We start from the raw sequence: 14,909 nt of genomic DNA on the forward strand, positions 1-14,909 counted from the left end.
AAAAGGGGCCTATGGGTCTTCAACAGTGGATCCCGGGACCTCAAGGGGTCCTCAGTTGACAGTTTACTACAAGGGGCCCACCAAATCTTTGTGTGATAGGAACTTTATTTTTATTTTTACATTAACCACTTGAACCCTAGCGTCCCTATTCTGAGGAGAACATTAGCCAAAGATGGCAGATCTACAAGCTCACAACTAGTGGTGTGTCAGTCATGAACGAACGGATCAAATTACACGCTTCGCCTGGCAGACTGCGTTGGGGAACTTGACTGCAACGCCTAGTAGCACGTGAGCTTGTAGATCGGCTATTGTCTGCAAAGAGGTTTGGTGTAGGGGGGGAAAGCGCCGGCCAAGTAGGGTACAGTACATGAGTACAGAGCCAAATCTCAAGTTTAAATGCATGACCCATAGGTTAGATGTCTGTAACATTTACATTAATCCAACATAATAGAAGAATTAGAAGATTGTGATGAAGTTCAAACTACAACTAAAAGTTTAATCTGCAGCACAATTTTATGGGCTCCCTGATTGATCTCTCAGCTAAGTTTTCCGTGGCCTGAAAACTGTTGAAGACCCCCTGCTCTGATACACCATGGGTCTGAGGCCCCTAATGGTCCAAGGCCTCAACAATTTTGAATTTGATTAAAAACAAAACAGAAAGGAAGAACAAACAAAATCTACAAGCTCACACTTGTGGAGCTGCTATTATTTTGGTGAATGACCCCCTCTGAGTCCTGCCCCCAGCATGGATGCTAGGGTTCAAGTGCTTATTAGAATCTTCCACCATGGATGGACAGAAAGATGAAAGTCAAGATGCAAGGAATTGATTAATTCAAAGTCGATGGACGCCCCCTACTGCCCACTGCAGGGTATGACGGTCATAGACTGTATCCATTTGAGCGCAAAATTGGGTGTTACAAATGATAATTGATATGAATTATGAAACATAATGCTGTTTTCGTTTTTCGTAAAGCTTGTGATAGTATAATTGCTATTGAGCAGGGGTCTTCAAGAGCTAGTGAGAGAGAGAAAGCAGCCAGGGCCCCCTCTACAAAACTGTGTTGCACTTGTAGATTCAACTTTTACAAGTTTACTACCCTTATAAAGATCGAGCGAGCACTTACGGCAAGTTACCCCTGTACATAGTTTTTATTTCTATTTATATGCTATTTTTTGTATAGTAGCCTATGTGATTAAATGTTCAGATGAATGGAAACAAGACAGTGCTTTCTTGACTTAAAGCTAAAATGTTCTTAGCAGCCCTCGTCTTGTATTGAACTGTGCTTCCCTGTGCTTTTTTCCCCTGCAAACTGTTAATAAAGTCAGATGAGAGAACCCCACAAACTAAGATCATTTATCAGCTTCAATTTCATAGTGTGTTGGAGTTCATAGAGTGTTCCTGGCTGCTCTCCATCACTTCTGTTCTCGCCTGGAATGTTATGTTCATTAAAGAGAGAAATACTATAGCCTACTATCCCGTGGAAAGCCTGGTGATGCGAGGTTGGTCTTCTACAGAAATGCAGTGAAAATAGTAGGCCTATGAACAATATTTGATGTTTTTGGGAATATGTTCATCGATGCCTTTATTCTGAAATTGATCAAAATCGACGCACGACCCGGAAGTATTTGGTCAACACATTTGTTGTGTTTCGCGTTTGAAGTGAATCTATTGCAAAATCAACGTGACTTGTACGCTATCTATTCTACTACTCATAATATCATCATCTACCATTAATATCTATATAACACAATAACAGTTTAGTAGTGTACTGCTGCGTACAAATGGCTATAGAGTTAGAGAAGACTCCTAGAAGTTTGTTGGTTTGTGAAAAATCCAGTTTTGAAAATGAAAAGTCGAGAATCAGCAAGCAGATCCAAGACCATTACTTCAACTACCAGGTAAAGCTATCATATTTTAACATAATATACCGGTAGTTATATATTTATGCATATGTATGTATAAGTACACACGTAAATAAAGGCTTGTTAATAAAATGTTATAACTTCATATAGCCTACTTTGCAGTTTGCACACATGACAGCCTATATTTAAAAAATCACACCCGTGTGAAGTGAGGGGCGCTCTTGTCGTACAGCATCCAATAAAAAATGAATAGCCTATACTTCTTCTTCTTAATAAAAAAAAACAAATCTTTTAACCATGATCATGTAAGATGACAACTGAATTTATGTGATATATATCATATAACTATAACAAGGACAAAAAGTTGTATAGGAGGGGCTATAGCACCCCTCAAAAAATAAAAGGTTTGGTCACAGACAGGAGCTAAAGCTCCACATACTAGGCCTATAGAGATGGATTATATACATGTAATGGGCTAAATACATGAATTCACATCTAATTATTGCAGTTCTGCTGTGTCACACAGCTATATTCGATAGCCTAGTAGCCTACACATTACAGCCTCTCATTTTTGTCTCCACCAGGCCGAAGGCATGGGGAGAGAGTATGTTTTGCACTCCGTCCGTCCGTCCGTGTGTCCGTCCGTCCGTGTGTCCGTCCGTGTGTCCTTCCGTGTGTCCGTCTGTGAACAGCTAATCTCTGGCACCGTTGGCTTGATCGCAGCCATACTCTGCACACACACTCCCTGAATGCCAGAGCTGAACCTCTGCCCCAAAGTTTTCACATTGGCCTGTTATAGCGCCACCAGGAGGCCGCTTTGTGCAAAACAAATGTTTTGACAGTACACCTACAGATTTTGTCCAAACATTACGCAAATTGGTACACAGTCTCTCTAGAGCCATTCAACGAAACGGGTCTTTCAGATTTTTCAGACTCCATCCTGATTGGCTAAGATTGGCTTCCAAAGTTCGCAGGAGTGCTCCGTTTCAAACAAAATGCTGCAAATCATGAACACATGGTGTGATTTCCGTGAAATTTTGCACGCACATTCCCACTAGGTCGAGGAAGAAATGCCACTTGAATATTTTCAACTCGGCCTCATGGTGGCGCTATAACTGGCCGATTTGTGTTTTACCTATAACTGCACCGATCTGTGTAAAACCATGTATGCACACTCCCTAGAGGCCAAGGAAAAACCTTTGCCTGGAATTTTTCACATCTGCTCTTTATAGCGCCACCAGGAGGCCGACATATGTAAAACACATTTTCTAATATTACTCCTTCAGATTTTATCCAAATTTCATGCAAATCGGTACACATGCTCTCCATAGTCATGTCATCATGTGATTTGTTTGATTTCTCATAATTATCCATCCTGATTGCCTACGATGGGCTTCTAAAGTTTTCAGGAGTAGCACACACACACACACACACACACACACACACACACACACACACACACACACACACACACACACAAACATGTTTATATTACTCCTAAACATTTTGCCAAACATCACACACAATCCTATCCTCCTGGTGGAGACCTGTGCCCAGAAGGGCACTTTTTCTAGTCCATTCTATTTTTGAGGGGCGCTAGCCCCTCCTATATCCAGCTTTTGGTGTCTTTCCACAAACTTTGACCTACACAAACATTAAATTCCCATTGACAATGATCAAGAATTTTACATCATGGTGTCTGAACAAATAGTGTCTATTTTACCTCATGATGATGTACGATGACAAGAGCGCCCCTCACTTCACATGGGTGTGATTTCCCCCCCCCCCCCCCTATTACAATAACATAATTTTATCATAATTTTATACCATTTGTTTTATCCCTAGGACCCCAATCTGCATTGTACAATCCTCTGTGCTAATTTAACTCTGAGAGTGTAGAAATGGAACCAAAATGGACCCTTGAGTGGCAGATTAAACTTTTACACTTTTAAACTTTTAAACTTTTACTCCAGAAGAAGTGGAGTAACTGCAGCAGGATCAACAGTAGGTTGAACTAGCCTCGCGTTGCGATACTAATATACCACTGCGCTGGGCTACGTGGGTGCATATGCAATAGGGGCGGGTGAAATGTGGCTGCGCCAGGCTAAGGTTGAACACCCACCAGGTTGTGTTGGGCGCTATGATCTCCCAGCTCTCAAACAAAGTTGTGTTTAGAATCCAGACAGGAGAAACTCCCTAAACGTATGAATAGAATTGCAAACAAGAGGTTGCAGAGTGTCTGGCACTTGGACTAATTGGCCATCTTTGCAGCCTCCATCATCACATCTTGGGTCCATTATTTATTTATTTTCCTGTATTGTAAAGCGTCCTTGGGTTTCAGATGTAGTCCTACACCTGCCATGAGGACCAAACAGGTGTTGAAAATAAATAATTAGTTCTACGCCAATCAGACTGTTCAGAGTCAGACATCTAATTTACATGCAACAGCATTTGTACTTTTATTTTATATTATTATACGATTTTGTCTGGCAACATATGTGATGTCTATTTGTCTGTTTTATTGTTTGTTCATGAAAAATGAATAACATTTTAGTTGAGAAAAAAATATGAAACACCTACATTTGAAACCATGCATAATATGATCAACAATGAGCTTGTTGTTCAGATGCTGTTTGCGTGATGACTGTGACTGTCCACCAGGTGTCACTGTTGATTCCAGAGTGTGATCGGCTGCCTCCTGAGCTGTCAGACTTCCTGAACAACCTGAACTCCTTCTACCTGCTCACGCAACTTCCTGTCTACAGACTGCTGGACCCGCAGTTCCTGCAGAGCGCCGTTTACAATGGTGACATAACCCCGCTAAGTCACACACCAATGACACCATTAATAACACCAGGGTTCTTCAAATGTGTTCAGACCAAGAACCCCGGGCCCTTGGCTGATTGAGAGACGCAGCAGTGAAATGCGGGGGCAACCCCCCCCCCCCCCCCCCCCATTGAAATGGCCGCATCCCTGTGGCCACTCATACATTTGCATGCAACAATGGCCCCCGTCATTGGAATTGAATGCAGTGTTGGTTTCCCCCCGATCTCCCCTGCATTTCCGATGCTTGTTCCATGTGTGAATGTGCCATTTGTATCTTCGTGTCACTGGCTTCCATTGAAAATGAACGGTAGCCTGTAGCTTTGTACCTTCGTGTCACTGGCTTCCATTGAAAATACAAGGTATCCTGTGTAGCTTTGTATCTTCACGTTGCTGGCTTCCATTGAAAGTAAATGGTAGACTAGCTTTGTATCTTCATGCAAACACAGCATTATTAATTGTTGTTAATGGCCATGGTAATTATTGTGTCTAGGAGGAACGTGTTTTATTCATAATTATTAAATGTGTATGTTTTTCTAGGAGGAACATACGGTCTCTCCCATCAGACCAGGATAGATGAAGACAACACAGTTGCACTGCTTCCTACAGGTCTCGTGACTTCTGTGTTATTCTTTCTTTCTTTTTTTACCTTGACTTATATATAGCCTATTATTATTTATTGTGTAATATTTGTATATCGCCTCTGTCGGGTGGAAATCTCATTATGCCCTTTTCAGGATTCAAATAAAATAAAATAGCAAAAGTAGCAGATCGACAAGCACAAAACGAGTTTCGAGTTTGCGGATCAGCTACTTTTGATGCTTTTGTGTGACTCTGTAGTGTGATCAAGCAGGGCGTTGATTTTCGAAAAACACAATAAAGTTAAAATATGGAGATGAGATGTTTCTGCCCGACAGCAACAATATAATGAATGATTATTATGTTGTTTTCAGGTCATTTAATACTGTCTGTAGATAAGGACACGTATGAGATGCTTGGACTGGAAGGCAAAGCGTCTCGCTACAACCACAGGCACGCCGGCAGATACGGTGAGTTCCTGTCCGTCATCTACACACATTTATAACAGCAACATGCAATGTCATCAACGCACAATGAGACATTTAATTAATTAGATGAATCTACAGATACGGACACGGTGAGTTACTGTCATCAGCAAACGGTAGTATTTACAGTAGTGCTAAATACTTCTCTTTACTCTCTTCTCTTTAGAATATTAAAGCAGCGCTATGTAAACTTTTAACAAATATATAGCATATTATGTCCCACAAAAGTATGAAGTTCAAGTTACATGTTTAACCCATTTAGACCTGAGGACGCATCTGTGTCATATTATAGCTTTTAATCCATTTTGGGCGGGAACCCCTTTTGGTGTTTTAACTAAGCATTATGTTATACTTTAGCTATTGAAAAATGGCAGATCTACAAGCTCATAGCGCGCCACCGAGTGGCGCGCTATGAACTTGTAGGTCTGCTATTTTTGGAAAATCGTAAAAATGCGGCACAAATCTTTGAATATATATTCTTTCAGAGCAAACGTTTTTTTTTATTTCGACGTCAGGCCTAAATGTGTTAAGCAATAACAATCATCCTTCCATTAATGTATAGACTCAGGGGGCTTGACTGTATGTGTAGGGGAGACAATGAGTTCTGGCATTGGCCAAGACACCAAGGCAGAACTGCCAGTCAAAGTGAAGACTGGCCAATCACCAGTGGCGTAACATAGGATAGGCCCGATAGACCCCCCCGAACGCACACAGTGAGATGCGCGCAAATAGCCTACATGTATCACGGGACGGAGAAGCACGTTTTAGCTCTAGTTGTAGCTCACACTTTAGCTCTGAGCAGAGCCACAGAGAAAATTGAATCGCCTTGGCTTTTTTATTTTATTTTATTATTTATCATGGGCACCCGCAGCGTCTGGGCCCCGGTGCACCGTCGATATTTACGCCACTGCCAATCACAGCGTGTCCTCGACGGACATGCTTGCAAGAGACTCTAAGGTAATGAAGTCAAAGACGTTGGCAGCCATATGTGTCCAAAGTGGACACTGATACCCCAAACGACATAGTTCTGCTTTTATTTACAGTGTGTATCTTTACAGGTGAATATATGGTACATTTAAATGTTTATTTTACAGTGGTGTGAACATTCATTTTAATGTGTATTTTACAGTGGCGTATATTAATGCAAATACGTGTATTTTACAGTGGTGAATATTAATTTAAAAGACGGAAAAATGTCTCCTGGACAGAAGTTTTATCAGAGAGTTGTGACAGCGCTCAAAGACAGAGTCCAACTGACGACTGACTTCCTGTTAGCAAGACATGGTATACACACACACAAACATACACACACACACACACGCATCACTTTGTATCACAACAATACAATTATATGTTTTAATTGTCCTTTAACGTTGAGGTTTTTTTTTGTTTTAGGTCCAGATGGGGGCGGAGCCCTGCAGAGTCTCTTGTCTCATTGTGATTGGACAATACACAGACCTAAAGTTAGGACACGCCTCCTGGCCAACCTGCCCTGCCCAACCCTCCAATCACATCACATGCTGGGGGAGGAGCTGAAGTCATGTGACACCCACAGCCTCCTGGAGTGGCTGGGCTGTGTGGAGGGCGGAGTCACCGTAACGGAGGAGGAGGTTATGAGGAGGTAGTGCATTATGAAATGGAGGAGGAGGTAGTCAAGCCCCCAGAAAGGCTTGCCGATGTTGAAGCTGCGAGACGTAGTGGTGAAAGCTGGAAAGCAGGCGGGCCACTGAATTTAGCACGAGGAAACCCCGCATCGCTGGGGTTTAACATTGAGCGCTCGTTTGCACTTCCGCATTTTGGTCAAATGAGGAAGTAGAGCGTTCTTCCGGGTGCTTCAAAACACCACTGAGCAACTTTATTGAAATTAATAGCAGGGGGCGGGGCTGTCCGTCCTCTATCCTTTATAACTCTATGGAGGTAGTGCATTATGAAATGGAGGAGGAGGTAATGAGAAGGTAGTGCATTATGAAATGGAGGAGGAGGTAATGAGAAGGTAGTGCATTATGAAATGGAGGAGGAGGTAATGAGAAGGTAGTGCATTATGAAATGGAGGAGGAGGTAATGAGAAGGTAGTGCATTATGAAATGGAGGAGGAGGTTATGAGAAGGTAGTGCATTATGAAATGGAGGAGGAGGTTATGAGAAGGTAGTGCATTATGAAATGGAGGAGGAAGTAATGAGAAGGTAGTGCATTATGAAATGGAGGAGGAGGTAATGAGAAGGTAGTGCATTATGAAATGGAGGAGGAGGTAATGAGAAGGTAGTGCATTATGAAATGGAGGAGGAGGTTATGAGGAGGTAGTGCATTATGAAATGGAGGTTATGAGAAAGTGCATTATGAAATGGAGGAGGAGGTAATGAGAAGGTAGTGCATTATGAAATGGAGGAGGAGGTTATGAGGAGGTAGTGCATTATGAAATGGAGGAGGAGGTAATGAGAAGGTAGTTCATTTTAAAATTGAGGAGGAGGTTATGAGGAGGTAGTGCATTATGAAATGGAGGAGGAGGTTATGAGGAGGTAGTGCATTAGGAAATGGAGGAGGAGGTTATGAGGAGGTAGTGCATTAGGAAATGGTCGCATAAATATGTCAGTAATGTCTTGGTATATTTGAGTCCGTTATCTGCCCTGAGCAATTTGTGATTACGAAGCCTTAAAGGCAATCTGAAATAAAATTTGTATTCATATATTATTGTTCAATGCCAAAAACACAATTACTTTGTTATTCACAATTATTTGTAAGACAATTAATCGTCAACTTAAATTTGTAATCATGACAGCCCTAGCGATGATCTCATATGGATGTTTTTATTGTTTTGTTTTGTTTTTAGAGACGACACCACAAGTTTCCTGTCTACATATGTGTGTCCAGAACCATATTGTGTATCTGACAACACCTTAGTGTGCAGGCTGAACGGACTCATCCTACCTGAAGATGTCTACAATCTGATCAAACTACTGAGGTAATCAATATGTTATCTACTGTTATCAATACTATATGCTGATCAAACTACTGAGGTAATCATTCAACTTTATTAGCAGACTCAGGTCCATAGGGATACATACACGGGGTTAACATACAAGAGATACAACAGGCAATAAAAATCATAAAAGCATCAATCATCAAGCAATCAATATGTGATCTACTGTTATCAATACTATATGCTTATCAAACTACTGAGGTAATCAATATGTTATCTACTGTTATCAATACTATATGCTGATCAAACTACTGAGGTAATCAATAATCAAACTATTAAAGTAATCAATACTTTATCAACTGTCATCAATAAATCAAATCCTGAAAAATGCTGTTTTTTGCCGGACAGCTACAAATATGGCGAATATGGCCCCCCATCTGAAATTGTTTTGTGCCAGGGACATTTTCAATATTTTTCAAAAATGTGCAGTGTGGCTCAAGTGCTGTGAGCTTGCATATATTTAGTTTCTGAAAAACGTATGATGCTGTATACATCTAAAATGATAAAGAACCTTCCCTGTTTTAACGGGTTAAACCCTAAAAAGCTGCTGCATCCTCAAACTAATGACCATCTTTGTTCGGTTTCAAAGGGCCCTTGAAGAAGCTTCCTAGACTAGAGGACTACAGTGTTATTTATATATTCTATTAATTCCATATTATTTACACTGTCTCAGAACTGGGCTCTGAGTTCCAAACACTCGACCCTAAGAACGTATCAAGATCCTCTTTGTTTTGTTATTTTTCCATCAGGCTGTACATCGAGCAGCCCGGAGGGACCTCGTGGCTGGCGCTGACGGTTAAGGGCTTCGTGGACAGTCCTGTCGCCTGGGCGACGGCGGAACACGGCTTCCTACAGGGAGGGGAGAACCTGTACAGCGTGCTCCTGTTTGAAGACAAACAATACTGGATGTGTATGATGACGGGACCTAATGATAACTGTCCACCATAGTGTGGGGCAGTTAACCCGAAATAATATCTAAACCCATATTTAGAACCAGTAACTGCCTTCATCTTGCTCACGTAGATTAAAAGATTAATCGAGAAGCAGGTGTATTTTTTATTTGTACATTTGTATTTATTTTGTATATCGACAAATCTTTTTCTTTTTTTAAACTGGTTACTGGTATGTCTGTGTTTTTAGAAATATTGAACGAATGACAAGTATTAACAAGCGCTAATAACTTCATTGGATCCATTTGGAAGTCTGATTAACCAACTGAGGTCGATTCTACAAATGTTTTCTAAATCCTAACAGTATCCTGAAAAGACGTATGTTTCTATATCAGTGGTTCTCAAACTTTTTCATGTCAAGGAAAGAATGTTATGTATTTGGCTGTCAATCCCCATCTCAAAATATTTTGTTCCAGGGACCCCCAAAAGCAAGGATTTGAGTTAAAATAGTATATATCTACAAGCTCGTAGCGCGCCACGAAGTGGCCTGCTATGACCTTATATATCTCCTATTTTTTAATTTCCAAAGTTTAGAATAATGGTTGAAGTGGTTAAAAGCTAATGTGATACAGATGTGTTCCCGGTCTTAATGGGTTAACTCTGCATTACATGTTGTACATTGGTAGTGTACAAACAGAAACATTACATGTTGTACATTGGTAGTGTACAAACAGAAACATTACATGTTGTACATTGGTAGTGTACAAACAGAAACATTACATGTTGTACATTGGTAGTGTACAAACAGAAACATTACATGTTGTACATTGGTAGTGTACAAACAGAAACATTACATGTTGTACATTGGTAGTGTACAAACAGAAACATTGGTAGTGTACAAACAGAAACATTACATGTTGTACATTGGTAGTGTACAAACTGAAAATAGCCAACCTACAAGGTTGGCTATTTTCTCTACTTAGTTTTAGTTTTTTAGATAATCTTACATTAATAATGGTCTAGGAAAAAGTTGTAAATAGTCATGCTATTGATTTGACTGTTGCCCGGTCCTAGTCCACCATATCTATAACTATAACCTGGGTTCTGTTTGAGAATAACAATACTGGATGTGTGTGATGACTAGCCTGGTTTGGCCAGACTCATACCGTAGATTACTGGATTCACTGACGCCGCCTCCTCGCTATGGTTTGTTCTAGGGTTAAAAAATAAATATAACCTTAAGAATTCAAAAGTAGCCTATACAAATAACAAAATACACACACACATTAGGGATATGCTAGAAATGCTTTGGCCATGTTTTGCGACCGCCGCCCCGCCCCGCCCACCTCCCCACCCCCAATACAAATTAACCGCTACAATAACCTTAATAGAGAATACGTCATAAATACTGAAACCAGATATAATCATGAAGGAAAGTTTATGCATGTACTATGTAAACTCTTCATTTCCATTTTCCAGCCATTCAATTCGATCTTTTATATAATCTGGGGACCCCCCAAAATAATGTGGGGTCACAACCCCCAGGTTGAGAACCCCTGTACTAGTGTCATTCTATGAATTCTAATATTATTTACACTGTCTCAGAACTGGGCTCTGAGGTCCGAGCACTAGTCCTAACTAATCGTGATGCGTTAGGCATCACGATCCTCTTTGTTTAGTTATTTTCACACCAAAGAAAGTAGAATTTCACAAGTTTTCTTTTTTTAAATGTTTTCAAAAACTTGTAGATCAGCTATTTTCAAATAGACAAAGTATAAAATAAGTCTGTATTATAATAATAATTAAATCAGCAAAATAACTTTTAACTAACATTCAAATTCAAAGTTCAAATTATTGTAAAACTTTTGCCTCTGTGATGTATTGGAATAGAATGGACGTAAAGTAAAAAACTAGAAAAGTGCTCCTCAGAGCACAGGTCTCCGCCAGGTCAGGTAGGTTACTGTGAAACCAGGAATGTTCGGAATTCACTAATCAGGATTAGATAGGAACAATCGGATGGATACGTCTTGATTACTTGACTAAAGATATAATGTGTACCGATTTGCATTATGTTTGGACAACATTTGTGGGAATAATATTACAAAAAGAAAAAAAATATTGGGTTGAGTAAAGGCTTTATTTTTTACACAATTTGTTACAATTACTTTAACACAATACTTCACACTTAAAGGTGTACAAGTGTCCATTTTTTTAATATATGCATATAAATATTTTAGCCATTTCCCTCAGCCACTATATTGTGCTGGTGTTTCCTTGCAGATGTTGACATTCATCCCTTGCAGGGACGTGTTTTTCTTCAGCCTGCGCTCTGCCGGAGCTCTTAACACATTGGCTGTCAAATAACTCGTTTTTATCATAATTATTTACACCCGTGGGCTGCCAAATAGAGCACCGAAGTCTGATGTCAATATCGCTAGAGTACGCTAATTCCAAGGGTTTGTGTATTTATTTATTTGTATTATAATCCCCATAGTGGGATCTTAGATCGCCTCATACACAAATTATCCCGGCGGTGAAAACGCTAATGTTACTGCTGCCGAATTAGTTACATTTTCGCTAGAAACAGACTGTATCAATATGAGTGACTGACTGTCGTAAACGATACAGAGACACCTTCCTGACAATACGTTTGTTTATTTTTGGACCACAATTGTTATATGAGGAGATTTTAAGATGACCAAATGTTATATTTATAAAACTTCCGCGAACCCCTTGGAACCAGGGGATGAGCGAGTGACGTCAGGACTTCGGCAATCTATACGAGATCTCATTTTATATCGTTTTATATCGATTCAGAATGGTCTCGCTAATATCCATTTTCTATCAGCGGCCCGGTTGTTAGGCAACGCTTGCTTTGGCTTTGCTCGGCCTTTTCCGGATTTCCCCGCAGTCCACTTCCTGTGCAATCTTTAAACCCCTTTTTTGCAGAATCTAGGCTGCATCTGCGGTGATAAATGTAAAACATTTCACATTAAATGAACACTTTCCTGTTTACAAGAAGTGGAAGGTTTGTTTTCATTGATATTGTTGCTGGGATTGAACCTGTGGCATGTGTACGGTACACTTCTAATATGCACTTGAACCCATCCCTATTCTGGGGGGAACATTCCCAAAAAGAAGCTCCAAGTAGGCAAGATTAGAGGGTTTCAGTGGTTAGTGATGACTTCTGTCCTCCAATATGGTCCTCTGACTGGTGTACATCTGGCCCACCGACACCTGCACTCACACACAAACATGTGTGTGTGCGTACACACACACACACACACACACACACACACACACACACACACACACACACACACACACACACACAGGCAGTTAAGACCAGACCAGTCTTCAAAATCATAAAACTATTGTAGTCATTTCATAAAGATGTAACACACACACAGACAGTACCTGTCTCTTGATGAGCGCCAGACTCTCGTGTGCCTGGCTCAACAGCACATCCAGTGCTTTGGGGTTTTCGACCTTCATGTTTTCCCGGAAACCGTCTTTGATTCTGCGCAGTGCATAAGTCCTTCAACAGACACATTTAAAAGCAGAAAAACACAATCCATTATTAGCCTACTGTACATCCCAACTCTACAAGGTTTTAAACAAATGGACATACAGCCAGAATTTATTTTCCCCCATAACTTTACAGTTATGTAGGCTATACTGTTAATTGTCTCCACCAGGCCGAAGGCATGGGGAGAGAGTATGTTTTGCACTCCGTCCGTGTGTGTGTGTGTGTGTGTCCGTCCGTCCGTGTGTGTGTGTGTCCGTCCGTCCGTCCTTCCGTCCGTCTGTTACCAGCTAATCTCCGGCACCGTTAACCTGGTCGATGCCAAACTTTGCACACACACTCCCTGGATGCCAACGATGAACCTCTGCCCCGCATTTTCCAGAACGGCCTGTTATAGCGCCACCATGAGGCAGCTTTTCACATTTTTTACCTAAACTGCACCGATCTGCGTGAAACGTTGCATGCACACTCCCTAGAGGCCAAGGACAAACCTTTGACCTGCATTTTCCGCATCTGCCTTTTATAGCGCCACCAGGAGGCCGACTTTTGTAAAACACATTTTTTGATATTACTCCTCCAGATTCTGTCCAAAAATCTCACAAATCGTTACACAGTATCTCTATGGTCATGTGCTCAAGTCGGATCTGTCCGATATTTCATATTCCATCCTAATTGGCTATAATTGGCTTTCACAGTTTGCAAGATTGCCCCGTTTTGAACAAAAGCCTCAAATCATGAACGCAGCATGCAATTAACGTGAAATCTTTCACACATTTTCTTACTAGGCTGAGGAATATATCCCACCCTTTTCACATTGGCCTGTTATAGCGCCACCAACAGGTTGATTTTTGCAAAACACATTTTTGCAACAAAATGCCTCAAGTCATCCAATTGCCATCCAATTGCCATCAAACATGTTTATATTACTCCTAAACATTTTGCCAAACATCTCACACAGTCCTATCCTCCTGGTGGAGACCTGTGCCCAGAAGGGCACTTTTTCTAGTTATGTCTCTTTTTTCAGTCATCTGCACTTGAGTGCAATCTACAATGGGATGGACATCTGAAGAACTTCTGATGCAACAACAGCTCGTGATTGCTCCGGAAAATAAACAATATTCATAAACTTCATTTGTATCAAACGTTGAACGTAGATATAAGCTCAAGGTGCATTATAATTATGCACATTTTTGATGTAATGTAACAGTAAAAGTGAACACATTAGTTTTACAGGAGGAGGCGCCTCTTGACATGTGGCTTCAAGCCTTCAAACTATCATAAAACATCCGTTTCAGTGCAATATCAGTACAAAGTGTTGTTATATTAGTAAATGAATGCTATGTAAATAATATACCTGTAGTTGTAAGTAGGGAACTTCTGGCTCTCTCTGATCATCATTCTGTACAGGTTAATAACCTGCCTTCTGCTCAGAGACGCCATGTTGGTTACTTTACACAACAACAGTGCTGCTCTGCTGCCCTCTGCTGTTTACACTTTACAATATGCACAGACAGCAGCAACAATGAAAAGAAATTGGGCCTCTTCCTTACTTCACATCAAAACTAATAAATACATACATAGGCCTAAATGTAACATTGATACTTTCGTTTTAAATAATATAAAGCATACAACTAAAAAGTTGGAGACTTAATTTTCCAATTCAAGGGAATTGTTTTGAATCATTGTGGAATTATAAACTATATATTCATATTCTTGTCATATTGTAGTTCCACGGTCCACCCAGCAGAGGGCAGCGCAGCTCCGCT

General features: G+C 40.6%; 3 protein-coding genes across 3 annotated transcripts in view; 2 read left to right on the forward strand and 1 right to left on the reverse strand.

Moving 5' to 3' along the window:
- tmx3a (thioredoxin related transmembrane protein 3a) overlaps positions 1–14,909 on the forward strand; it is a 253,249-nt gene that overhangs the window by 29,232 nt on the left and 209,108 nt on the right. The gene's annotated exons all lie outside the window — the stretch shown is intronic.
- Positions 1,618–9,770, forward strand: rpp40 (ribonuclease P/MRP 40 subunit). Its single transcript, XM_079530570.1, has 8 exons — positions 1,618–1,899; positions 4,525–4,669; positions 5,227–5,295; positions 5,640–5,735; positions 6,915–7,034; positions 7,146–7,371; positions 8,578–8,709; positions 9,477–9,770. The coding sequence occupies exons 1-8, from the start codon at positions 1,783–1,785 to the stop codon at positions 9,673–9,675; spliced, it is 1,104 nt and encodes a 367-aa protein (XP_079386696.1). The 5' UTR covers positions 1,618–1,782; the 3' UTR covers positions 9,676–9,770.
- Positions 11,736–14,624, reverse strand: lyrm4a (LYR motif containing 4 a). The gene is made up of 3 exons (XM_079530041.1): positions 14,498–14,624; positions 13,035–13,155; positions 11,736–12,854 (listed from the first exon to the last, which is right to left on the reverse strand). Exons 1-3 carry the CDS (start codon positions 14,581–14,583, stop codon positions 12,792–12,794), a joined length of 270 nt encoding a protein of 89 aa, XP_079386167.1. The 5' UTR covers positions 14,584–14,624; the 3' UTR covers positions 11,736–12,791.

This window comes from Electrona antarctica (genome assembly GCF_951216825.1).
Source record: "Electrona antarctica genome assembly, chromosome: 19".
In the NCBI taxonomy this organism is placed as follows: Eukaryota; Metazoa; Chordata; class Actinopteri; order Myctophiformes; family Myctophidae; genus Electrona; species Electrona antarctica.

Coding starts and splice junctions, on each gene's coding strand:
- lyrm4a (XM_079530041.1), bottom strand. CDS start 14,583: ATGGCGTCTCTGAGCAGAAGGCAGGTTATTAACCTGTACAGAATGATG. Junction 13,156..14,497: donor TTCCCTACTTACAACTACAG/GTATATTATTTA, acceptor TGTCTGTTGAAG/GACTTATGCACTGCGCAGAA. Junction 12,855..13,034: donor TGGCGCTCATCAAGAGACAG/GTACTGTCTGTG, acceptor GTGTGAGTGCAG/GTGTCGGTGGGCCAGATGTA.
- rpp40 (XM_079530570.1), top strand. CDS start 1,783: ATGGCTATAGAGTTAGAGAAGACTCCTAGAAGTTTGTTGGTTTGTGAA. Junction 5,296..5,639: donor AGTTGCACTGCTTCCTACAG/GTCTCGTGACTT, acceptor TGTTGTTTTCAG/GTCATTTAATACTGTCTGTA. Junction 7,372..8,577: donor GAGGAGGAGGTTATGAGGAG/GTAGTGCATTAT, acceptor TTTTGTTTTTAG/AGACGACACCACAAGTTTCC.